Genomic DNA, 25,213 nt, shown 5'->3' with positions numbered 1-25,213 from the left:
TATGTAATGATGCCATCAGGTACTGAAAATTTAAAGGCTTACATCAGCTATGGCAAAGTGACATTATTGTACTCATTTCTTAATTATTAAGTAAATGTTGTTGGGTTTTTTTTCTCTTAGACTATGCCAAAATAAACAAAACAACATACAGTACTCTATGCATGCTCCAGAGATGAACAGAAATGAGGTGAAAAACTGCCCAACTGTATTGGAATTTGTTAGCAGTGGGTAAATCCATTGTCCAAAACAAAACACATTGCAAAACACATTGCAAAAGAACGTAAATAGTTTCCAGATTAGGGACTTGAGCACCACCTGAGGAGCTTTTAAACAGTAGGTCCAGGATTAAATGTACTTTAACTGGAACTGACTTTATACATTTCTAAACCATTTCTGAGCATCATGTGGCAACGGCTTAAGTTGTGATATGTTTTTTTCTTCTTCACATTTTGTGTGTAATGTGTCTGACATTAAATAAATGTCCCATGTACAGTTTACATTTAACAAAAATAATTACAGATAAAAATCTGAGTTAATCAGATTTTCACAACTACACCTACTGTAAGACTTGAGGATTTCTGCTCTAACGGAAGTACCGAATACAAGCAAAACAATACCAGTATGGCTTGCTGTCGCCCCCTAGAGGAGGGCTTTAGTAGGATGTTTTCCATATCCTACACAATATTGGTCTGCACTGCTGAGAATTTTAGACTTTTTCACATAAATTCAATTTATCACAGTTTAACTGAGTCGCACAATTTCTTCAATTAAAAAACTATTCATAGCAATGGTAAGGTCTATTGTTTTTTTAATATATCTAATTAGTTTAAGATATTTAATTATTTGTTTTTTATGAATTAAGACATTTTCTTTAAAACAAAATTATCAACTACATGTTCAAGTGGTTTGTTTTCAGAATTTTATAATAAAAACTGTCTTTAATACTTATTTGATATTTATTAATACATCTAATATTTAGGGAGAGTTGAGAATCTTTTAGTCTGCTCACATTTAAAAAACAAATATATCAAACTTTCATCTACTGTATCGCACAGTAACATTTATTATCTACTAGCCTAAGTACACGTCGAAGACGGGTAAAGAGTTTATAAAATTACTTAAAAGGTTAAACCAATAAAATAAGCACATAACTGCTGGCACATAACTGCTCATATTGTAACTTCCCTTCTACTCAGCATTTTAATTCAATTTATGGAGCAAGGTTCAGTTTTCATTTTTGAAATAAGTCATGCTTAGTCGTATTGTCGTATGTTTATGTATTGAAGATTGTGCCAGTTTGTAGGTGCATTACGGTCGTTTCTGTGTCTACCGCATTTCTGTGTATTTACGGTAAACAACCGCGTTGATTGGCTCTGTTGTGTATAGTCACGCCCACACCGAGTGAATAGCGCTATATTCGTCCGAAAAAGCGCCAGATGCTGGGACGTAATCTGGCACATAACTGCTTATTGAAGTGATACTGTGACAAAATCTAGCTGGAAAGATGGACAGAGAGATACACAGAGACTGGTTTCTGGTCCTCCAATGTATGGAAAATAAAGATATCAGTGAAAGAGCGAGTTCTGGGCGATGTACAGACAAAACCTTTCTTTTATTTATAAAGATCTCCAAATATCTACATAAAATAAAAAGTTTACAGAGTAAATCCTGGGGAGGGTCTTAAAATGACTTCTTTAGTTTTGTTGGAAATGCAGTGTTTACTAGGCATTATCCAGGCATTATACCAGTCAATATCTTAAATATTAAGATCTCAAGTAAAAAAATTCCCTCTTCTCCTAATTCTTCTTTGAGTTTAAAAAATCCGGCAAATGTGCTAATTATTACATTTTCTATCTGTTATATCGGTAACATCCAAAAGTAATTTTGATTGTATAATCTCATACGAACTAAAACGAATGTGAAAACCATGCCTGCTGCTGTACACTACCCGAAATAAAACATCGCGTGACGCAGTCTGCAATTCCGCCCTACTGTGTTGAGAGCGCCGTTGGATTGGTCGAGATACCTGTCCATCAAAATCAACCTTGTCAAGTGTTAACGGAGAAGCTAGACGACGGTTTTGATTCACGGCAAAGGCAGGCCGAGATTCGTTGCATTTATCAGCCGCCAGAGGGTTCTGACAAATTGCAGAACCTTTGTATTCACATTAAATCCGCAGAAATTTCCCTTCCTCGAGAGCTCCGTGCTGAATGATGTGTGTGTGTGGACAGTGACGGTGGGGAGGAGGGAGCCCGGTGACGCTTTCTGTAGATAAACCGCGGCGGTGAGCAAATTGAACCTGCTCCTTTCACTGCTTCTCTCATTTCTAATGTACAGGGAATTATTGTATGTGGACGAGCATCAATGATGTCAGGAAAGCATTACAATGGACAAGAAGTCAGCTGCTGCATTAAATATTTTATATTTGGATTTAACATAATATTTTGGGTAAGCGCATGTTTCATTGTTACTTTGCCTTTATGTTTTCTTTTGGTTTATGTGTTTAAAGCCAAAACAACGGCTATTGGTTTGTTTATCCACACGGTGATGTCTTTGTGTGCTTTAAAACGACTAGACATGCTATTAGAAATGCACACGATCCGGTGAATCTTTCAAAACACATTGCCAGTACCCCCGAGCAGATCACCCTTCTCTTACTGATTCAGATGAATCAATCTTTTAATCTCCTTGATTTGAAAGATTTGAACGCTGCATTTATTTTCTAGTGTCCATGCAGCGTTCACTGTGTCGAGCGCGTTTCTCTGTTCGGTGGTAATCAGCTTTAAGCTTCCTGAGCTTAGATTGCGTAAGAACCTAGCACTACAATAATAATAATAATAATAATAATAATAATGGAGCATGACAGCAAAAAAAATGTGCAGTTGATAGTAAATCAGTGTGCTGTTCATTTCATATAACAATATTTTCATTTGCTCCATGTTGTATCTGTTTCAGCTGCTAACATGGCTAAGCCAAGTAATGTATAAAACAGGTGTGCTAAAGGAGTCAAGCATGTCTGTCTGATTTAGTAATAATATAAATAATAATAATAATACTAAGTCACAACAGCAGCAATAGTTCTGTAATATAGATTTTTTAATATTCATATTTTTTATATTTCGTTCACCTATCACTATCTGTTATTAGTGTCTACTCCATGGTTTATTATCTCCAGCTGATCTGCATTATAAAGCCAGTGACAGTATTCAGTCATTCAGTGCTCAGTCCTCTGTTGTCAGATTAAGTGCTGTGCCAAAACAGCTGACTGTCTATCAACACACTTTTCTTGAAACCTTTAATCTGAAACACTGTCTATCAGTCATCATTTCCATTACATCAAGGGGGTTTCTGTTTTCCCTCCCACACAAAATTCTCATTTTGATTTAACTTCTCTCAGTTTCCCCTTTGCAATGAATAAAGTTGTCTGTCTATTTGTCTGTCTGTCTATTTGTCTGTCTGTCATTGTGCTACAGTTTCACAGCCTTATAATCAGACTTTTGTGTTGTTCCATGTTTTTCTTGACTCATTACCTAGTTAATCTCCTTTGCAGGCAGTGATGGCATTTGTACCTGAAAAATGTCTGCATCACACATTTTAATTGTATAATAGACTATGATTTTGTTGTCAAATAACTGAGCGCCTTATTAAGATTCGACTCCAGGCTGATGAAGTAACCTTTATTGGCCTTGTTCATCCTATGAATGCTAACAATCCTGCTGCTGTCTGCCCTTTGTCCTAAAAATCCTGATTAGCTTTGACAAAACTTTTTAAATATTCAATTAGAGCTAAAAATGCTAGGATGTAAATTATTAAGTTGCCTTTTGCAGCAGGGAAAGGCCACTCAAAAAATCATTCTTTCAATATGTCCCTTTTTTTTTTTCTTGATTCAAAACAAGCACTTTTGTTCATGGTAGGTTTGTAGCAATCCCCGTTGGTAGAGCAGAACCACTGCTGTGCCATGATTATAAATGTGACCAGGACATTATTGGTCTTTTATCAACACATTTCCTATGGTAGACTGAATAAGATACAATAAAATAATGTAATATTAATATATAACTAGTAGGACATACTTATCTGCCTACTAGGATGGCACAATTTGAAAAAAAAAAAAAACACGATATGTAAGTAAGTAGACCATTTTGTATTCAAATGTGTTTATCTAGGCTAACAGCAAATTTATACAATTGTGGATGGACCCAGTTTAAACCTGATTAGGATAAATCTTTTCTGAAGATAAGTGATTGAATAGATGTTATCATTGAACATGCATAAAAGTATATTGTCAAGAAGTATTTGCTTGTCAACACTGGCTTTATAATAATTATAATACAGAATTTTGAAAAATAATCTTTTGTTTGTAAAAGTATTTTTATAAATTCTTTGTTATTTTTAAAAGAATAACAAATATCGGTGAATAAGATTTGCTCTTGCTTAAAATCTGTAATCTTGTACACTTGAGGCCACTTTGATGAACTTTTCATTTTCTGTATGCCTTCAGAGTGAGTGCATCTCCAGACTAAGTGCCATGCTCCACTAGCTTCTTGCTTTAAATGAAAGCAGTCCTTTGTTTTTCTGCATGACGGTTTACTGAGTGCATGATGTAGGGTTTCTGAGGCATGGCTCAAATTTCATTTTGTTTCCATTTTGCAAGGTTGAAACATACATATTCCTTCATTTATTTTCGTAAGGGCACAAATGCTTTCATGCGAGTGGTTGATGGACTCAATGAAGGACTGGAAAGGCGCAAAATGTTTTAACATCAAATCTAATTGAGGTGATAGATGTGTAATTATTACACTCATCAGCACACTATGTGCACTGTTGTACAGTAAATCTATGTTCTACAGTAGATGAATGTTGTGTGCAACTTCAGCATTCACTATTAACATTTATTTCAATTAACATCAGCTATTATAGCTGAACTGCCTCCCACCCTACACACTGTATAAATGCAGATCATTTACTGCTTTCTGTTTCACCCAAATGAGGATGGGTTTCCTGTTGAGCCTGGTTCCTCTCAAGGTTTCTTCCTATTATCATCTCAGGGAGTTTTTCCTTGCCACTGTCGCCCTCGGCTTGCTCACCAGGGACAAACTGACCATTTTGATTCATACAAATTCACATTTCATACAAACTTAAATAATTCTTTTGACTGTGTAAAGCTGCTTTGCGGCAATGAAAATTGCTAAAAGCGCTATACAAATAAAATTGAATTAAATTGAACTATTCCTGTTACTTTTCCTCATGTTCATTGGTAATCGTGTGTTTGGTTAAGTATTTAAATGCACTTGAATGGTCTTGTAATCATTGTCAAAAAGATATTGAAGAGGCTGATATAATTATAATGTCCCCATATATTTGTAAAGATGATTTTAACTTATAATACATGAATGACAAGAGATAATCTAGTTACTATATATCTTTGCACACAGTTCATGCAGTTTATTGAGAAGACTACTCAGTAGCTCAATAATTGACTGCAATTATGTGGATTAAACTAATAGAACAAATCTATCCCTACTGAGCTCACACATAATACCTGAAGAGTTAAACTTATGCATAATAGTTTATTATTGTTTTATTTTTAGCAGAAATTGTATTAAAGTTAGGGTTGGGTATGAATTGGGTTTTTTATAATACTGGTGCCAAATCGTACCATTGCCTAAACCGATACTTAAATAAATGAATAAATAAACAAATAAAATGGTGGTTAACATTAAAGAAAAATATTAAAAATATTAAAAATAAGCAATATATTAAAAATGTAAAGTAAATACGAAACACAACAAATTCACATACTACCTAACCCTACTACAATTTAACACCAATAACCTCAAAGTATTTGGTGTTCTTGGTATGCTACAGACCAGCTTCAATTATTATTTCTTTTCGACTAGTAAATAAGCATGTTTTGAGACAGTTAGGTTTTGACTTGCAAATTATAATCTCTGTATGCTGCTACCTTCTCTTGCTGTCTCTTAGTGTGTAATTTGAGGTTGATTAAATTGGCTAATACTGGCAAATTTCTCTTTATGCATTACTCTGCTCATCTGTGTAAAAACCAACCCACTTGTTTAAAACCATTGCTATTGTAACATTAGGAATACAGCCAGCAGACATGGCAAACAATAATTTTCAGCAATATAGCAATATGCAATATACCTCATTCTGTAGGACTTTTTTATATTAGGACATATTGTTTGCCTAAATATTATGGGAAAAAAATTCAGGGTATGAACTATGCATTATTAGAGTAATAATCTCTGGTACAGCTACATAAATTTAAGTCTTAAAGTATTTAAGAAATCCTTAATTCATCTTGATTGTGTTTGGTTTTATAGCACACCACACCACATCATGCTGTTATATGGTGAGGGACAAAGGGTGATTGTTTTGTTTGCCAACATTAGATTGTGGCGTTATTGGCTTAAAAAGATTTAATATCAGTTACATACACTAGAGCTTGTGTGGTCACAACAAATACTGTGTGAGCAGTGGTTGTTTACAAATTATGCAAAAGCAATGTTGGCTTAACTGGAAGAAACATAAGAAACCTGTTTGACCACTTTGAAAGAAAGCACCCCAAAGTGTGTGCCAAAAGCCTGGCAGCCCAGGACACACTGAGTGTAACAACACTGAAAACACTCAATATTGTTAAACCTCAATTACAACAAAAACAGTAAAGACGTTTAAAAACACACAAGCTACTGTATGAGAAGGTGAGTTAGTTCTGGAAGGAAGAAGGTGATGCTGGATGTTGTGACATTTTACCTCACCAGTGATATATATATACATATATATATATATATATATATATATATATATATATATATATATATATATATATATATATATATATCAAAAGCAGCTTCTGAAAATGTAAACCAACCTAAATATCATATCCAGCATTTAAACATATTTAAATCACCCATCTCTTAATGATATTTCAGTTTACTGCAGTTTTTATTAAACTTATTAGTATAGAGCGCGTGTGCATCTTTAGTTGACTTTTGTTAATTCATTATCTACGCTTGATTGTTTTCAAAGTGTTAACATTTTGAAGCGGTTTACATATTGTTAAGAAGTGCACTTTATTATAACTAGTTTGAAAGTTGTGATCTCATGTATAGATACACATGCTTGCACCATATTTTTTCACTCTGGCCCAGTAAGCTAAATAGTACAGTATGTCTTTAAGCATATAAATAAATCTTCTACTGCAGGAAAAATACTAAATGAGAATTTTCCTTCTTTTTTAATTAAATTAAATAATTAAAAATCAATAATTGTTAGTGCTAAACCTATTGCCCTGTTGGTCAATTCTAAACTGAAGCTACATACAATAAAGTACTCTGTGAACTTTGAAGGACCAGCTTTCAAAAGACAATACAACAAATCAGCACAGAGGAAGTAGAAGTGGGTATTTCAGTTTTTTTAATTCCCCAGGAGCTAAAAAAGAAGGAGAAAACACATCAGCAAGCAAAAGGACTTGTGTCAGAATTACAGACTGTACAGTATCTCATATTCAATCAGTCTGTGTCTGTCTCCCACTCATCTCTCTTTGACTTTTTGGTCTCTTGGGCCTTAAAAAAAAAATGAGGGCTAAGGAGCCAAACATCCGGCCTTCAGAGAAATGCTGAATGTTTCCTGTTTTTCCCCTTGAATCTCCCCTTGTCCAACTGTGTATTGAATCAACAAATTATGCTACCGAACATAATAAATTTCATGGTAAAAGTTACTATGTGCGTGTGTGTGTGTGTGTGTGTGCATGCATAAAAATAAGATATGGGATAACTTTTTATTTTCAGTACAAGTTAAAAGTTTGGACACAAGTTTGGTTTTGTTTTCTATATTCTAGAACAATACTATTTTTTTTTCTTCTTTGGTTTGCCTTTAAGCTTTTTTTTACCGAAACTATGAAATAACACATATAGCATTAGGTTATTACTGCAAATAACAACAAACATAACACAGTCAGTTATGTTACACAAAGGTCATCTGTTCTGGAATAGTACTTGGAAGAACAGTAGTGTCAAGTACATTTAATGAAAAACATTTTCATGCTCTCATGAAGACCATCCCAGAAAAGGAAGACAACAAATAACCTCTGCAGAGGAGAAGTTCATTTAGGGTGGCCAGCTTCAGAAAGTCAACTAACCAGCTAACAAACAGTGACGCATCTCAATATTAGCTGTTCGAAGGAGATTATTGCATATTTTGGATGCCTTCTGCATTGTGCGATATTGTTAAGGAAATAATCAGGAGAGACCATGGGATTAGAATGTGTGTCCAAACATTTGACTAGTAGTGTAACACTATAAAAATGTATTAAATTCTTCATTTAAGTGCGAGAGCTGACAGTCACACTGCACATACTATTTGGAAAGACAACTGTAATAATTTTTTTAGTAAAAAAAAAAAATTTGTGTGTAATATTGCTAGGTACTGTACAGTACAAAGCTATGGGTGGTTAACTGCTCTCTACAGTATATGAATTTCAGAAATGCTAATGCTTGGAAAAACCCATGACGACTCCAGGCCTTGCCTCACTAACAGTATCAAGTTACTAATAACATTAAACAAACTATCGCACCATAGTGAGTGCAGTCTTGAAGCATCGCTGTTCTCATGACCCGATAATGTATATGGACAATGATTTCTTCATGGTGTGAAACAGAAAATGTGTATTTGTTTGATTTTTGTAGGCACTGGTGATTCAACAGTTAAAGCTCTGGGTTACAGATCAGGTTCAGGCTCAGCCTTGCCAAGCTGTCGCAGGGCAGCAGGGCCTTTAATGCTCTCTGCTCCAGGGATGCTGTATCATTGCTGACATCGAGTCCTGTTTCCAACTTTTTAAATAGCATGGGTATGACCACGGAGCTGTCGAAAATATGATGGAGAATCAAGCAAGCTTTGCTTTAAAGAATCAATTAAAATTAGACGGGAATTCCCTAATCTGTTGCTCCAAAGTGGGAAGCACACAATTGTACAGAATGTCATTGTACAGTATTTTCCTGTGCTGAAACTAAAAGCCTTAAACAGGTTCCAGCATGCCAGAGCCACTGTGCACATGGTTGGAGTAAAATAATTCAAGGAGCACTGACTGACATTAACCCCACTGAACACTTTTGGGATGAACTGCAACTAACACCAGGATTTATTGCTCAAAATCATGACCTGATCCCACTAACCATGCTCCAACATCTAGTGGAAACCCTTTCCAGATGTGTGCAGACTGTTCTGGCAGCCAAATGTGCATTAACCAAATATTAATCCCCACATATTGGTGTGACACTTTTGCCCATATACTAGTATAAACTTGTATATACTGTGCATACTGTATCATGGGGACTGCTGTCGAACTTAGATTGCTAAATTTCTGCAAAACCTTAATTTTTTAATTAATCTGATAATCTCTAAGCTCATAAAAATTGAGCCACAATTTTTTGGCCACATTTTTCTGACACAATGTTCATTGCTTCTTGGAAATGTGTTTTGAAAGCTCGCAATCCCGGTCCACCCAGTGCTAGACACTGATAGGAGTTACATACTTGAATCCCTGATAACACTGGCAGTGTACACCCTCATCATTTTGTTGATTGCTTAGCAGTAATGTCTTGAGATGTTTAACTGTTTATACTTTTGTAACATTTATTTTAAATGATCATCACAATTATTACTATTGTGAGAGGCATTCAAGCCAAACCTGGACCTGTGATTAAATTTCTTGTGAATGAAGTCATTAAATATATTTGACATTTACAGAAGACGGCAGCCCGATTAGGCATACTAAAAAAACCTTCTGCCCCGATGGTATCCAGGCACTAGTGAAATGCTTAGATAAGTGCGTTAGTGTAACAGGAGATTATACAGAAACATAATGTTGTTTTTACCCTCAACTGTTATTTTGCACAATCAATAGTCCCAGTTTGATTTGTATGCCCCTCGTATAAATGGACAACCGAACATTTCGGCCTATGCTTGGATCATTTGGGTGGCTAATTTGCAGTAAGTATGTTTTACTTGATTTCTCACCAGGCAAGTTAATATATATTTTACATTTGTTCAAGTCATAGAGCACATTATTTTACTATTGAATAAGAAAAAGAAGGTGTTGCCACTGTATAATAATATAAATCACTGAACAGTGCATTAAATAGATAATACAATAATAAAAACCTTTACCAAATAGAAAGAAGGAGAGCATATAGTCATATTATATTGCAGAAAAATATTGCAAATAAAACTAAAGTAGAATAAGATGGTTTATATTGCACATGAGAGTGCAGACAAAAAAATTTGTTGTTGTTAAAATATTTTCTTTTTCTCAAACTAAGGATCTTTTTAAGTTAGAATTTTGCCAGTTGGTCTTTTGATCCTGTAAATGTCTGCAGAGGTCTTGTACTGACTTCCTCCATTTGAAGGACTGACTGGTAGCACAGTAATCTGCTGGAAATGTTCATAAATTCAGTGTACACTCCCTAACCCCTGGGGTCAGTTCTTATTTTCTTTCTTTAAAAAGCTGCATTCCTTAGATTCTCTTTTTTTGCGGGAGTCAAAATTTGTTCTTTGACTATTAGATTTTTTTTATATGTATGAAGCTTAATGTTCATATATCAAGTTCATTGTTACATTTAATTTATCCACGCAGAATCATGAATGCATGGTGAATAAATATTAGAATGAAGAGTTTAATTACTTAACATTTCTTCTGTTGTTTTTTTTTTTAGTTAGTGGGGATGTTTTTCCTGGGAATTGGACTATGGGCCTGGAGTGAAAAGGTAAGAAACTTTCAAGAACACATTCACTGGAGTTATGTTAAATCTGACACTGAAAAATGAGTCACCTTCCAAGATGAAAGTAGTGTTGAGAGCTAATAAAATGGTTCCAAGTCATTAAACACATCAATTGCATTCAGGTTCTGCAAAGAAACTGATTAAGCATCAAATATTGAATTACAATTTTAAATCCCAATAATGTCACAGACCCCTTTACCCCAGAGGCTGAGGGTGCTTGCTGTAAATGGCCCTGCTTCTCAGTATGGAAGTAATAGTCTTTTCCACTGTTCCGTCAGATTGTGTGTTCAGCAGCTCTGTGAAATTATGTATGTAGCAGTTCTTGGGTGAAGAGTTTTCTGTTTCTTATTTTTCTCTCCAGGGGAACACTTTTATTTTTGGGGGATTTTTTTTTTTTGGTGAAACCCTGCAACAAAGGGCTTCCCTTTCATAAAACTCTTAGCATGGACTTGTGTGACTGTAAATGGAAAGAACATTGGTTTAAAAAAAAACACACACACACAAACTATGTTCAACATGACAGAGTAGTAAAGTGTAATATTATTGTTTTACTTTTTTCCCCCCTAATGTTTCAGAGCTCATTCTTAATGTAAATCTTAATTTGACCCAGCAGGGATGTAAAACACATTTCAGTTTAAAGTTACAGAAGTATCCTTTTACACCAGTGTATTCAATCAGATGCACCTCTTGAGTAAGGTCAACTTGAACCGTTTTTAATAGTATGCAAAGCAATGAAAGTTTTGTTTGCCAACCCAGGGTCTGTATGATTCAGTACTTTAGTATTTCAGATGCTGTATAACTGAAAAAAAAAAAAAAAAACATATATTACCCAAAGTGTGCAGAGTAGGACAGAAACAGAATGTGTAACATCTCTGTACACAGACTTTAAATATATAAATTTACATATTTTAAACTATAAGTATTACATATTTTAGTCTTTCTGCCAAAATATATAGTCCTACCACTTATTTCAAGTCAATGCATCTAAAGTACTTGTGGAAATATTGTATTCGGGTATCTTGATTGTACTTAATTATCTTGTCTGCCTTCTGTATTCTTTTTAAATGCACTGGCTCATATTTTTATAGATAAGTACACATTGAAGCCTGGAAAGGAAGTTACTATAAAAATATGCACAGCAAACCCTAAGGGTCCCATCAAGCTCAGAAGAAGACCATGAAGTTCCCATTGCGCCCTAAAAATATTGAAGAACTCAATAGGGAATAGGGGTCAAATGGTGGAAAAATGGAAACGTGTTCATTTACTTAAGTTCATACTACTTTCTGTCCATGTCCCCATCAGGTTCTCAATGCATAAACCATGTTGTCACTAATTATATGGACCTACCACTGTTAGAGGACAAGCCTGGAGAGGTCATTTTAAGGACCCCATTGACAGAGCAACATCCCAGTAGCATTCCAATAGCAATTTATTCAGAACGCCATCCAGGCTTTCTCGTCTGTGCCATGATTTTAGTATGTCAATAAAGTCCCTAAAAGATGTTGGTTACGTCGTTAATCGGTCAAAGCCATCATTACTTCGTCCTTATTCTTCCTGTGTCTTTCTTGACTGCATCCTCTGGCCTTTTTGAAAACATGTCCAAAAAAAAAAACAGCTCCACATAAATGGAGAAAATAATGTATCCTTACAGGTTTCTACTATGCTCCTGCCAAGATTAACAAGTTCTAACTTAGTTCACACAATTTTTTGAAGGCATAATAGGAATGTGGAGCAGTGTGATGGGGTAAAGACATTGAGGAATCATTTATGTGACAGAACCAGGTATTTAGATTGATTAGGTTGGGTTAGCCTGCTCTCAGCTGTGATGATTGTTTTTGGAAATCACTGTATATGCAAAACATGTATTCTTTGTTTTTTTACTTTAACTAAAGCCAGAGCAATGATTCCTATGCTATACATTCTATACAACATTGCGCAACATTGTTTTTGAATCCTACAACTGTCGCAGTGTTGGTCTTGGACTTTAAATGATGTTGGTATTTGAATGTGTGTTTTTATATTTGGGCAGCATATGTTCAAATGCCAGATGTTCCTGTTAAACAAAACATTATACTTATAGACTATAAACCTGTAGAGGCAGATTTTTTAATTCCCTGAATACTGGCAGTGTGGGCCTACATTCTTGCATTCCATTGCATATAGTAATTAATATGTGTCTGCAAGTTTACTTTCTGTTTTACTTTCTTTTTTTTTGTTGGGTTATTCCTTAGTGGTGATGTTGAAAAGCACACAAAGCATTAACAGTAAAACGAATGTTCCACAAAATGCTATGCAGTCTTCCACTGTAGTTTTATTTTCCAATCCTTCAAAAAAAAAAGTGATTACGTGATTTTGTGCTTTGGCAATTTTGATAAAAGCTATAGGCAAGAAATGTGTTGAGGAGGCATTTAGATTCACACCAGATATGAACCTTCTGAGTCGTGTACGTCTGAATACAACATCTGAATAGGCTCTAACTCTCTGTGTCTCTCAATCTGTCAGGGTGTGCTCTCAAATATATCCTCCATCACTGACCTGGGCGGATTTGACCCAGTCTGGCTGTTTCTGGTGGTGGGTGGTGTGATGTTTATCCTGGGCTTTGCTGGTTGCATCGGAGCTCTGAGAGAGAACACCCTCCTCCTCAAATTTGTGAGTCTTATTATGTTTTAACCTCGATAGTATCCTTTTTAAACTGTCATCCCCATGGGGAGAAACACACCTTATATTCAAATTGAGTACACTGCTGAATTATCTGCACCCATAATGCTTTATTGTAATGTTGTATTGTCTTCAGTTTCTAGAATCTCTGTTGTTTTATTTTTGACCTTTTTATGTTCTCAAATCTCGAATTCACTTCAGTGGGTTTACTAATTAAAACTTGAAACTTAAAAACATTACCCCAAGAAATTCTCCTGGAAACATGGAGATGAACCCCAAATATTTGGTTGTGCACACCATTGTCATAATTTGCCAAAAGTACTTACTGTGCTGATACTTGGAGGTGGATCTTTGATTATTTCTGGCTTGTTTTGTGGGGCTGTTTAAAAAACTTTTTTTTTTTTAATGAACTTGGTGCAAACATGCACTAGGAGAAACGATCGTGAAAAAGTATAGAGTAACTGTTTTTTGCAACAAATATATCAGTCTTCAGATTTGAAAACCAATTCAGTCCAGAGTCTTGTAATCAAGAGGACCGATTAAATGCATCCACCAAACATTATCTGTATATGGTTTAAATGTAGTTTATGAAAGAGTGTCGAATATCCCTCTTTTTAAGGGTCTTTAAGTTTGTAAAGTGATACGATTATTTAAATCGGAGTCTCCAAATCCAGTCCTGGAGGGCCAGTGTCCAACACAGTTTGGTGATTCTTCTTCTTAAACACAGCTGTTTTAACTAATCTGTTAATTACTAGGTTTAGTGGGTGTGTTTAGGTGTTGGTGAATTACAAACTGTGTGGTCACTGGCCCTCCAGGACTGGATTTGGAGACCCCTGATTTAAATAAATGTATATCAGAATCAGATTCGGGTTTTATTCCCCAAGAATGTTGAGACACACAAGGATTTTGGTTCCGGCTGTTTGGAGCTCTCAGAGTACAGACATACTGTACATAAAACAGATTTAAAGACGATTGTAAGATCCAGTTCAACTGTTTATGAGGTTGATTGCTTGCGAAAAGAAACTGTTCCTGTGTCTGGCGTTCCTATATTGAATTCCTATATTGAAATATGATTCATTGGATCTATGTCTGGACCTTAGAGGTTATTTTTTATAGAAGGTGCCAGTAATTCTGTAAAATTTCCACTTCCAAACTATCTTATGCAACAGTCTTCTATTTCATGGAGCAAGTCTTCATCTGCTATTATTTTGGTTTTACAAAGTCGTTGCTTGAACACATAATAATTCTAATATCTCACGTTTTTGCTTCTTGGCCCAATCTAGTTTTCTGTGTTCCTGGGGATTATATTCTTCCTGGAGCTGACAGCTGGGGTCCTTGCCTTTGTCTTTAAGGACTGGATCAAAGACCAGCTCAACAACTTCATTAATAACAACATCAAAGCCTATAGAGATGATATTGACCTGCAGAATCTTATCGACTTTACTCAGGAATATGTAAGTGAGAAAGCTGGATCCACTGCATAACATAGTAAAAGTAAAAAAAAAAAAGAGAGAGAGATGAGAAAAAATAAAACAGAAGCAGCTATAGAGTGAAAGTTGCCTAATAAGAGAGGAGATGAGGAAAAGAGATGAAGATTAGACTAGCACTATAGACCCTATGATTGCTGCATCTTTGTTCTTGAAGGCGGTGAATGAAGCCAGATACCATATCATCTGCTCTACATCTGGCTGCCTCTAACAGTCAGAGTCCCCACAACTCTTTTATATGCTTTCTATTGCTCTTACATTTATTTAGCTGACAGGATTGCTGTGTTTACAAAATGGAAACTTTAAGGAATATTTCTTGGCAGAAATGCCCCCTAAGCAAAGGAAAATGGAATCTGTCAACAATAATTTGTCAAATCTTTGGACTTCTGCATTGAATTTTGAAGGCTTCGTCACAAGTTTTGCAAGTACTACAAAATGGACACAATGTAAAGTGTAAAACAAACACATGTTTCACATTGGGTAAACGAGGTGTACAAGACACCTCAGCTTCATTTTAAGGCCTTTGAATTTAACTGCAGATACCAGGTCAGCTCCTGGCAGGCAACTCGGCCAGGAAACCAATTCAATATTGGAGTGTCAGCGGCAGAGACTGACCCTGTCACAGGGACGAACAAGTATTGTGCGCTAACAAGATCTAATATACTGTAGCGTATTAAATGACATCCCTAAGAAGTGTTGAGCAGAATACTTGAGATAATCACAGGGGTGATAGCGTTCCGGCACCACGCCGGATTTCCGGCGGGGGGGGAATCAGGTTCGCTGTTATTGATCTGTCATTTCTCTAGATCTGAGATGCGCAGGTGATAGAGAAGGAACAGCCAATCAGCAGTGTGTGGATGTCTGTGATTGGCTAGTTTTGTGGCTGTTTTGTAACACTGGACAAAGTTGAGCGACTGTAAAGACAGAGTCGAGCGCGCACAGAAAATAAATGTTGCATGCGCATGTAGGCAGAGTCGAGCGCGCACAGACTCGAGAATCGAGCGCAGAATCGCTCAGAATTGTGGCAGAAATTAGTGATGCGCGGGTTGTCTGGTAACCCGTGGGTAACCCGCGGGTCGGGTTGGGGCGTGTAAAGAAATTGTCACTTAATTTGCGGGTCATTAAAAACTAAATTAAATAAAAAGTCCATGTATGTTGCGTGCAATTTCCTATAGCCTATATTAAATATTTGGGAATATCTATTTTCATATTTTATTAAGTTCTTTGATAAGGTTACGTCACGTGACAAGTCACGAAAGCGCCAAGCAGCTACCACTGCTAGTCACATCAAAAACAAATAAATAAAAGTGAAGATGAAAGACGACGTGCGGGAAAATTGAGGTCGGGAATTTACATCATTGAAAGAAAAAAAAGGTCAGGCTGCTAAATCTAATGTTTTAGCATTCTTTTTTTGCACAGCGAACATAAAAACGCTAAATGAACATTTCCGTGTGATAAATGAAAAAAAAATGTCAGTGGTTATTTAGCGTAGGCTGTAAACTGTAGGCCTGCCCTATACAAATCTAAAATAAAAAATTGTTTAGCTCAGATTACAAACGCTGCTTTGTAAATGATTAAAATGTGTATCATTATTATCAATGACCTGATTTATCGATCATATTCATAATCATATGTTGTTGCCAGTTTACAGGGCGATGTTTCCAAGCACTTTCAGGCTGAAATAAAGGCTGTTTTCATTTGAATTACAATCCTAGTATGTCTATTTAATGGTCGCGGGGCGGGGCGTAAAAATAGATAGTGTTGCGGGGCGGGCCGGATAATTTCATAAAAGCGGGACCCGCGGGTTGGAAAAATACCCGACCCGCGCATCACTAGCAGGTATATAACGCCATAATATTCCACCCTCAATGACCGATTGTGTGACTGATTTAAAAATTCGCTGAGGATAATCAATAGTTAATCAATTCCTGTGTACTTTGTAGTACTATTATTGCCACTTACTGACCTGTCTTGGTATGGCTGTAGCATCTGTAGCATTTACTTCCAGTGATTGTACTAAGATGGGCTAATAATGTCAATCCAGGCACTGAACATTTTGAGAAGAAAATGCTGTGTTTTCTTGAATAATACTGGAGGCATAATGCAAATATGAAAATATCTAAAAAAAAAATTTAAAAAAAAGAGCTACTTGACAATAATGATAATCAGTGTTATACATAGGCTGTTTATATATTTGGGCCTAGGGGCCAACAATTTATGTGTTAAAACTGCGTCGCATACTGTACATAGTACCCCAACCCCTACTCACTTCGGGGGCAAGAAAAAAAAGTTCAGGCTCAGGAATTTTTTCCACTATCAGCCCTGTAATCAGACAATCGATCCATTTAATTCACAGTAAAATGCTTGTATGAGCCTGAAGTTTTTCTTTTTCCATTCTTGATAATTAATAATTAAAGATTTTAGGATTTTGTACACTTTGCTCATTTCAGCACCTATACTGTATATCTTGGAACCCAACTTCTGATCTTTTTCATGCGTGTAGTGGGAGTGTTGTGGGGCATTTAAACCTAGTGACTGGGATCTCAACATCTACTTCAACTGCACAGACACCAACCCCAGTCGAGAGAAGTGCGGCGTTCCTTTCTCCTGTTGCACCAAGGACCCAGCGGTAAGAGAAATGAAACAAATTATGGTTATAATAGTTATTAGTAAGAGCATTCATTAAGAAGTTGTTTTTATTTCATTTAATAGTTTTATGTTTATGTCAACACATACTTTTACAATCTTGCCATCTCTTCATGTCATGAGCTGTCAACATTTTATTATTTCCTTCCTGTGTGTAATTAATTAATTCACTACCACAGCCAGGAATAGTAGATACTGTATGAGTAGCATTTTACAGGGTTATTACTAGTTAATTTTAGTACTGTGGAAGATTAAAAATCTGCACTGTCTGAATATCATTTGCTACAGTATTAGCAAAAGCCATTTCGTCCAGATTAACCCGTCCACGTGTACCACAGCACTGTTTTCTTCAACTGCTCTTAAGAATGTGTGCCAGTGTTGTTAGAGGAACTAATATTTACCCTGTACTTCCTGTTTTTTAGGAGGATGTCATCAACACACAATGCGGATATGATGTCCGAGCAAAATCGGTACAATGATTCTTTCCTTTTTTAGTCTGGTTATCAAATTTTAAAATTGGAAATTGGAGTCCTATTATGCAGCACAATAGAAAGCATTTATTATATACGTAGTAACGTTTCCTGATTGAAAAGCTGGGGCATTCTTGGCTTAGTGGTAGGTCTCTCGTCTGCCCTGCGGAAGGCCTGAGTTTAATTCCCAGCCAGTGCCCAAACCCCCAGCCACTGGATGCAGTGCCGGTCTCAAGCCCGGATAAAATGGGCAGGTTGCATCAGGAAGAGCATCCGGCGTAAAACCCGTGCCAAATTTTTGTGTGGACCAAATGGTCTGCTGTGGCGACCCCCTGAAAGGAGCAGTCGAAAAACTTAGAACAATGTCCCGATTGAAAAGCTGTATTTCTATTCTTACTGTATCCTGTGTAGTGGCACTCCATGCAAAAATTACTCATACATGGAAAACATTTTAAAATACCATTAGTTAAAGGTGACTTTTTGCCTCTTTAATCAGCTAAAAAAAAAAACAGTGCCAAAACTGAAAGTGTGATGCGGATGTAGTGGAGGTAAATAACCAGATATTACAGAGTAAGCATGAGGAGCCCTCTGCAGGCCATGAACCATAACAGATATTCAACAAAATAGATGAACACTGTAAGGCCTTTTTAAATCTTACCATAAACATAAGAGAGAGTAAACAATTTTTAAAGAAATCCTCTCATAAATCCTCTCGTATTATGTCATAAATGTAATCTTTCTTACAATTGTTGTTTGGTTTTGTAGGAAGATGAGCAAAAGACCTATATAAATGTGAAGGGCTGTGTTCCTCAGTTCGAGAAGTGGTTACAGGACAACCTGACAATAGTAGCAGGCATCTTTATAGGAATTGCATTGCTACAGGTAAAGTTTATGTTCTATTTATTTTTAACACTTTTTACCTTATGTCCTTTTTACACATATACAGTTCTTCTTAATTGTCATGGTATATGTAATTGAAAGGAGATCCAGTGCAATGTTACAATCCCAAGTGTGCGGGCATCTGATTGTCACACCTATACACAGTGTATACGAGGGACATTCAAGACAAACTGGGACTTTTGATTGTGCATAATAACAGAACACAGTTGTGAGAGTAAAATCCACAGTTATTTCTCTATATAATCTACACTAATGCATTACACTAATGCAATTATCCCAGCATTTTACTAGTACTTAGATACGAAAAAGGTAATTAGAAAGTTTTCTTAGTACACTGGATACAGTTCCCAGACAGATCCATCGATTTACAAGAATCAAACGTTTCACGTGCTAGATGTTCACAGACATAGGGCCTACTTTAAAATGCTTACACAATTCACATGTTTTATTGCAGCCAGGAGTCTCATCACCACACTGTGTTGGAAGTCTTTTGTAAATGTCAATCAGTTTCATGCCTACTTCATGGTACCTTAGTGCAAATGAAATACCATGGCATGATGCCATGGCCTGAGCAGTATGATTTAAGCAGAATTGTTCTAGGTTTAGGCTTTTTTTTTTTTAATCCTATATAGAATAATATACAAACTCTGTTCTTTGGTATGATGTTTATGTAAGATGATAAGGGTTTCTAATTTTGCCTTCTGTTTGACAGATTTTCGGGATATGCCTGGCCCAAAATCTAGTGAGTGATATTGAAGCTGTGCGGGCGAGCTGGTAAGTTAACCTGATCAAACTAATAAAGTTTTGTGTGCCATAGAGATCCTAGTCCTAGAGGTTTTTGAGTATGTGGACAATATAAGAGACTAAGAGTAATCCTTGATGATTTTAATTTTTTTATTTTATTCAACTACTAATAAATGATAGATAAAAATAAATGATGAAGTACCTTTTGTTAATACTGTATTGCAGATATCAGCAGGTTTTTATTAAAGTTATAATTTACAACAGCGTTAAATATGTAACTTGGCTGACAAACAAGGCATCCCCGTGAAAATTTCCACAACTCCTCTGTTAACATGCGAGAATGTAATATAATTATTGCTATGCCAGTTCAACATGTCCATCAGTGTCCATTGTCCCTGCATAATCCAGTAAAAAAAAACTCATTGTAAAAGAAGGTGTTCACCTTCATCATCGTCTGTGCATTAATGTACAGTAAGCTTATTGTATGAGAATGATGCATCAATATAAGTTAATAAACTAAGGTGTCGCTCTCTCTCTCTTGGCATCTTATTTCCTTGGGATTCTAATTCTCTCTTGCCTTTGCATGCTGCATGAGTCAGCACACTTACTTTTTTTGATACTGTTATTGAAAGTTTGCTTTGTTACATCTTTTACCAAGTCCAGATCAGACTTGGCCTCCTTAAGATCATGGGTGTTTTCACATCAACACTCATTTTTATAATAATTTTGCTGTAGTGTGTAATAACTTGGACAGTGACTTTTTGATGTTTTAGTTTTGTACTTCAGCACACTGTTACTATAATCTATTTACAGTGACTGTTGGGCTAAGGAAGTATTTAGATCACTATCGTTACTATATATATATATATATATATATATATATATATATATAATTGTGTATATATATATATATATATATATATATATATATATATATATATATATATGCTATAATATATATAACTTTTTAAGTGAAAAATTTAAGTTTATTGGAGAAACCATTGTGTATTCACAGCTTTCTGTAGACCGTAGCATCGCATGAAGGCACTGTGCACAGGAAGCTGCACAACCTAACGTCTTTAACCTGTTTTAATGTCTTCTTGTCATCAGTAAGAAAAATGAGCTGATCATCAGCTCATGAGACTGATCATCATTAGCTTTTGCTGTTTATTTATGCAGTTATTTTTACCCAATAAACATTCTGGAGATGTTTGCTGGATTGCAATTAATAGATTTATAAAAGCAGGCCTCGGTGGTTTAGACCTGTGGTCTTCCAGGTCCTTTGGTATTGCTAAACCCATCACTGAAGTTTCACTTAACTGACTTAATGGTTTGTAAATTAAAAAGTTGGTAATGCCATTCAGTTTGGACTGTTGGGGGAAACACATACCCAAGTGGAACCCAGCAATCAGGGTGAAAAGTCCAGGCGACAATATAGCAAACCTTTCAACATCTCCTTAGAATTCTGGGAGAAAATGGAAAAAACTAAAGGAGTCTGAATCCTTTCTGAATGCATGATGTACTGCATACAGTGGTGTTCAAAATAATAGCATAGTGTTGAAAAAAGTGAGTAAAGCTCCATATCCATATAATAACTAATTATCTTATGTGATTTAAATTAAAACTAAAAAAATAATTTTAATTTAAAACACATGAATGCATTGGACACCCTACACATTCTATTTTGAATTACAACATGAAGAAAATGTGCTAAATGTATTATTAGTTTAATGTAAGTGAATAAAAAGAAATATTAGTCTGTTCAAAACAATAGCAGTGTGGAGTTCAATTAGCGAGGTTAATTATTCTGTAAAAAAAACAGGTGTCAAACAAGTTCCCCTTATTTAAGGATAAATGCAGAAAAGGTTGTCCTGTGCATTTCTCTCTGAAAATCAGAGTTAAATGGGTTGTCCATACATTGTTCAGAACAACAGCATACTTTGATTCAAAAGTTGATTAGAGATGGGAAAACATACAAAGAAGTGCAGAAAATGATAGGCTGCTCTGCTAAAATGATACCAAATGATTTTTAAGCTTTAAAATGGAGACCAAAACCAGAAAGACGTGGAAGAAAATGGAAAACTACCATTCGAATGGATTAAAGAATAACAAAATTGACTCAAAGAACATCTAAAGTTACCTGTTAGTACTGTTACTATTAGAAGACAGCTATGTGAAGCCAAGCAATCAGTCCCATTGTTGAAAAAAAGACGTGCTGAAGAGGTTACAGTTTGCCAAAGAACACATTGACTGGCCTATAGAGAAATGGTGCAATATTTTGTGGATTGATGAAAGCAAGATTGTTCTTTTTGAGTCTAAAGGCCGCAGACAGTTTGTCAGGTGACCCCCAAACACTGAATTCAAGCCACAGTACACTGTGAAGACACTGAAGCATGGAGGGACAAGCATCATGATATGGGGACGCTTCTCGTACTATGGTGTTGTACTCAAATTGATCCATGATCCCTGAAATGTGATAAATAGGCCCATCAGAATACTTAAAAAGTTCATGTTGCGTTATGCCGAAGAGGAAATGCTCTTGAAATGGGTGTTTCAATGAGACAACAACCCCAAACACACCAGTAAGCGAGCAGCTTCTTGGTTCCAGACCAACAAGATTGACGTTATGGAGTGGTCAGCCCAATCCCCAGACCCAAATCCAATAGATGTGCAGCAGTTCTCAGAAAGCATGGTTATACAATTAAATATTAGTTCAAAGATGCACAAGCATTCAGCATTTCTGTTTAAACGGTAAATGCATCACTTTGTAAAGATAAATGATGACACTGCTATTTTTTTTTAACAGGCTAATATTTGTTTTTATTCACTTACATTAAACTAATAATACATTTAGCACATTTTTCTTCATGTTGTTATTCAGAATAGAATGTGCAGGGTTTCCAATGCATTTATGTAATTAAAATTTAAAGTTATTATATGGATATGGAGCTTTACTCACTTTTTTCAACATACTGCTATTATTTTAAACACCACTGTACATAATTTTGACTTTTTAAAATAATCAGGGTATTGCATGAGGTGCATGACCCTTAACTTATTCCTGCAGTAACTAGTTAAAGTTCTGAATGCCAGTTTTTTCTGTCCCAACCCCAGTCATTAAAAAAACAATAATAAATGTTAATTGATTGATGAATTGATTTGATCGATTGATACAAAAAATATATTGTAGTTCCAGTAATTCAGCTCTTTATATGTATTGATCTTAGGAATCCCCCATGATGCATTGCAAGCCAACATCAGTTCAAGCAGTGAGCAATAATGGCACCAAAACAGGATTTTTTTTACTGACATGTCTGTTTACACTGTCTTAGCATTGTTTTAAAATTTTCTGTTGATGCGACTTTGAATGTCATCAGACCTCATATCTTGAGCACTTGGAATAAACCATCTGTATTGAATCAGAACCATTCCATCATAATGACGTCTTTTGTGCAACTAACTAATCAGCTGACTGATGTGGCAGATGATAAACTCTTATGATTTACCGTCACTCTTCATTTGTTCTCTTTCCTTTTATGCAGTTTGTTCACCTGATGAAGACATTCACAGGTAGTTTTTAAACATAATTTTAGCTCTTTAGTGTAAAAGTATCTAACTCACTATTTTTTTTTTTTAAAACTAAATTTTTCCCCTACAGGATTTGAGTGATGCCGTCAGCAGCAGAACTCTGCATGCCAAGTTCATCAGGCCGTGCGTGTGTACAGATTTGACTATAATGCACTGTTTCATTAAGACACACATACAGATATTATACAGATGAAATGGTGCAGTTTGTGGACTTCTTAATCCTTTGTAATACCATTTAACATCTTTATATTTTGAATAACCACTTGGTTGGGTCCTAATAATCTCGATCGGAATGTACCCGTTTGTCCATCAAGTGAAAGTCCATCGTTTTTAGTGAATAACTTCTGACACCAGCAGAATGTACCATGAAGTATGTACCACAAGTATTATCAACTGATTTATAATCACTTAACATACTTCAAAAAGTATTCAGAACACACTTTCTATAAAAGTCAAGTGTTTTTAGTGTTTTCATAAGTGGTTTACAGTTTACAGTTTATTTAGGCAGCCGAATACAATTAATGAAGAAAATCTGTACTGTTAACTTTAATGATGTATAATGTGTAAAGCAATGTTTCTCTAATACAAGCTTATTGTAATCAAATGAATTCATGTTTGAGGAAAGAATATGTGGAAACTCTGTGCTGTACCTAAACCTTTTATTAAATAAACAAAGCCTTTTTCACCTGCTAACTTTGTGTCTCACAGTAAATAAGAAAGTGTTACATGTGCACATGAAGTAACTCTGGTACATTATTATTATTCACGCACTCATCGTCTTTACCGCTTTATCCTGTATTTAGGGCCACGGGGGGCCTGAAGCTGTGGAGACTTAGGGTATGAAGCGGAGTAAACCCATCGCAGGGCACACACACATACACACTTATTTACACACTGGGCAATCTGGGAACACAAAATTAGCCTAATCTGCAGGTCTTTAGATTGTGGGAGGGAACCAGAGTACCAGGAGGAAACCCATCAAGCACAGGGAGAACAATGCAAACTTCATGCACAAAGAGACGGGAATCGAACTGGCCAGGAATCGAGCCCGTACCCTAAACGCGAAAGTGCCACCGGTATGCTATTATTATCTGTTTACTGTTGTGTAAAATCAACCCAAATTTGGATTGGGTTAAGGATGACCTCCGTTCATGTGTTCACATAACCATATTAAAAAAAGCATAGGTTATGGGTGCTGGTGTGATTAATGTATTTAAAAATACATAATGTTTTAAATGGTTCTCTAAAAGTTATTTCAACCTCTTAGTATCATTAACTACACAGGCATGCTGTTAAGTTTACTACAAATGTAGCAGTGTCACATACAGTGCACACGGTCTGGACCCCCCCAACTAAGGGGAATTGAAATGACTGCAGTTCAACACAATATTAAAACCTGGAGGGATAGTGACACTGAAACTCTGAGTTTTTCAGTCAGGGGAGGTCTAAATGTAATAATGACATCCTGTGGATTTTTTCTTTGTTTGTGTTGTATTATTTTATATGCTGTGAATACATTATGCTCACAAAAGCACAATAGTTTTCAACTGGTATTTTCCAAATGTTTCCGAAGTGTGCTGCTGTTCAAATGCTTGAAATCATCTTTGTCAAAACTATAAGTATCCTCCGACATGCTGAGTTAAGCATTTTCCAGTGTAAAGTAACTAACAGGCAGTAATGGTGCCAACCTGCAAAGACGTTTCAGTCAGATGGTGTTAATATTCTCATCGCTTATCACAGAGCCCAGAATACTTACAGAAACATTTCCCTCAGCGTTAACGATAGTGATCATAACAGAAAGGCAGGTTATTGAATGTGTTCTTAAAGCAGCTTTAAGGATCGCATTGAATTAAAATTAATTAGTTGAAATAAATATAGAGAACAACTTATAAGAAAAAATGAAGGGTCACAAAACCAAGAA

The 25,213-nt window shown here is 35.7% G+C and overlaps 1 protein-coding gene across 1 annotated transcript; it reads left to right on the top strand.

Annotated features, from left to right (window-relative positions):
- Window positions 1-2,065: 2,065 nt before the first annotated feature.
- Window positions 2,066-23,447, top strand: tspan5a (tetraspanin 5a). Its single transcript, XM_053504689.1, has 10 exons — window positions 2,066-2,448; window positions 10,734-10,784; window positions 13,302-13,448; window positions 14,741-14,911; window positions 17,448-17,573; window positions 18,013-18,060; window positions 18,826-18,942; window positions 19,673-19,734; window positions 23,247-23,274; window positions 23,363-23,447. The coding sequence occupies exons 1-9, from the start codon at window positions 2,365-2,367 to the stop codon at window positions 23,257-23,259; spliced, it is 819 nt and encodes a 272-aa protein (XP_053360664.1). The 5' UTR covers window positions 2,066-2,364; the 3' UTR covers window positions 23,260-23,274; window positions 23,363-23,447.
- The last annotated feature ends 1,766 nt before the right edge of the window (window positions 23,448-25,213 follow it).

This window comes from Clarias gariepinus, chromosome 1 (assembly GCF_024256425.1).
Source record: "Clarias gariepinus isolate MV-2021 ecotype Netherlands chromosome 1, CGAR_prim_01v2, whole genome shotgun sequence".
Classification (NCBI taxonomy): Eukaryota; Metazoa; Chordata; class Actinopteri; order Siluriformes; family Clariidae; genus Clarias; species Clarias gariepinus.
This window is presented reverse-complemented; position numbering and strand designations above follow the sequence as displayed.

Bases quoted from the DNA above. Each gene is read 5' to 3' on its own strand.
- tspan5a (XM_053504689.1), top strand. From the start codon at position 2,365: ATGATGTCAGGAAAGCATTACAATGGACAAGAAGTCAGCTGCTGCATT. The intron at 2,449-10,733 runs GTAAGCGCATGT...TTTTTTTTTTAG, and splicing joins GATTTAACATAATATTTTGG to TTAGTGGGGATGTTTTTCCT. The intron at 17,574-18,012 runs GTAAGAGAAATG...CCTGTTTTTTAG, and splicing joins GTTGCACCAAGGACCCAGCG to GAGGATGTCATCAACACACA.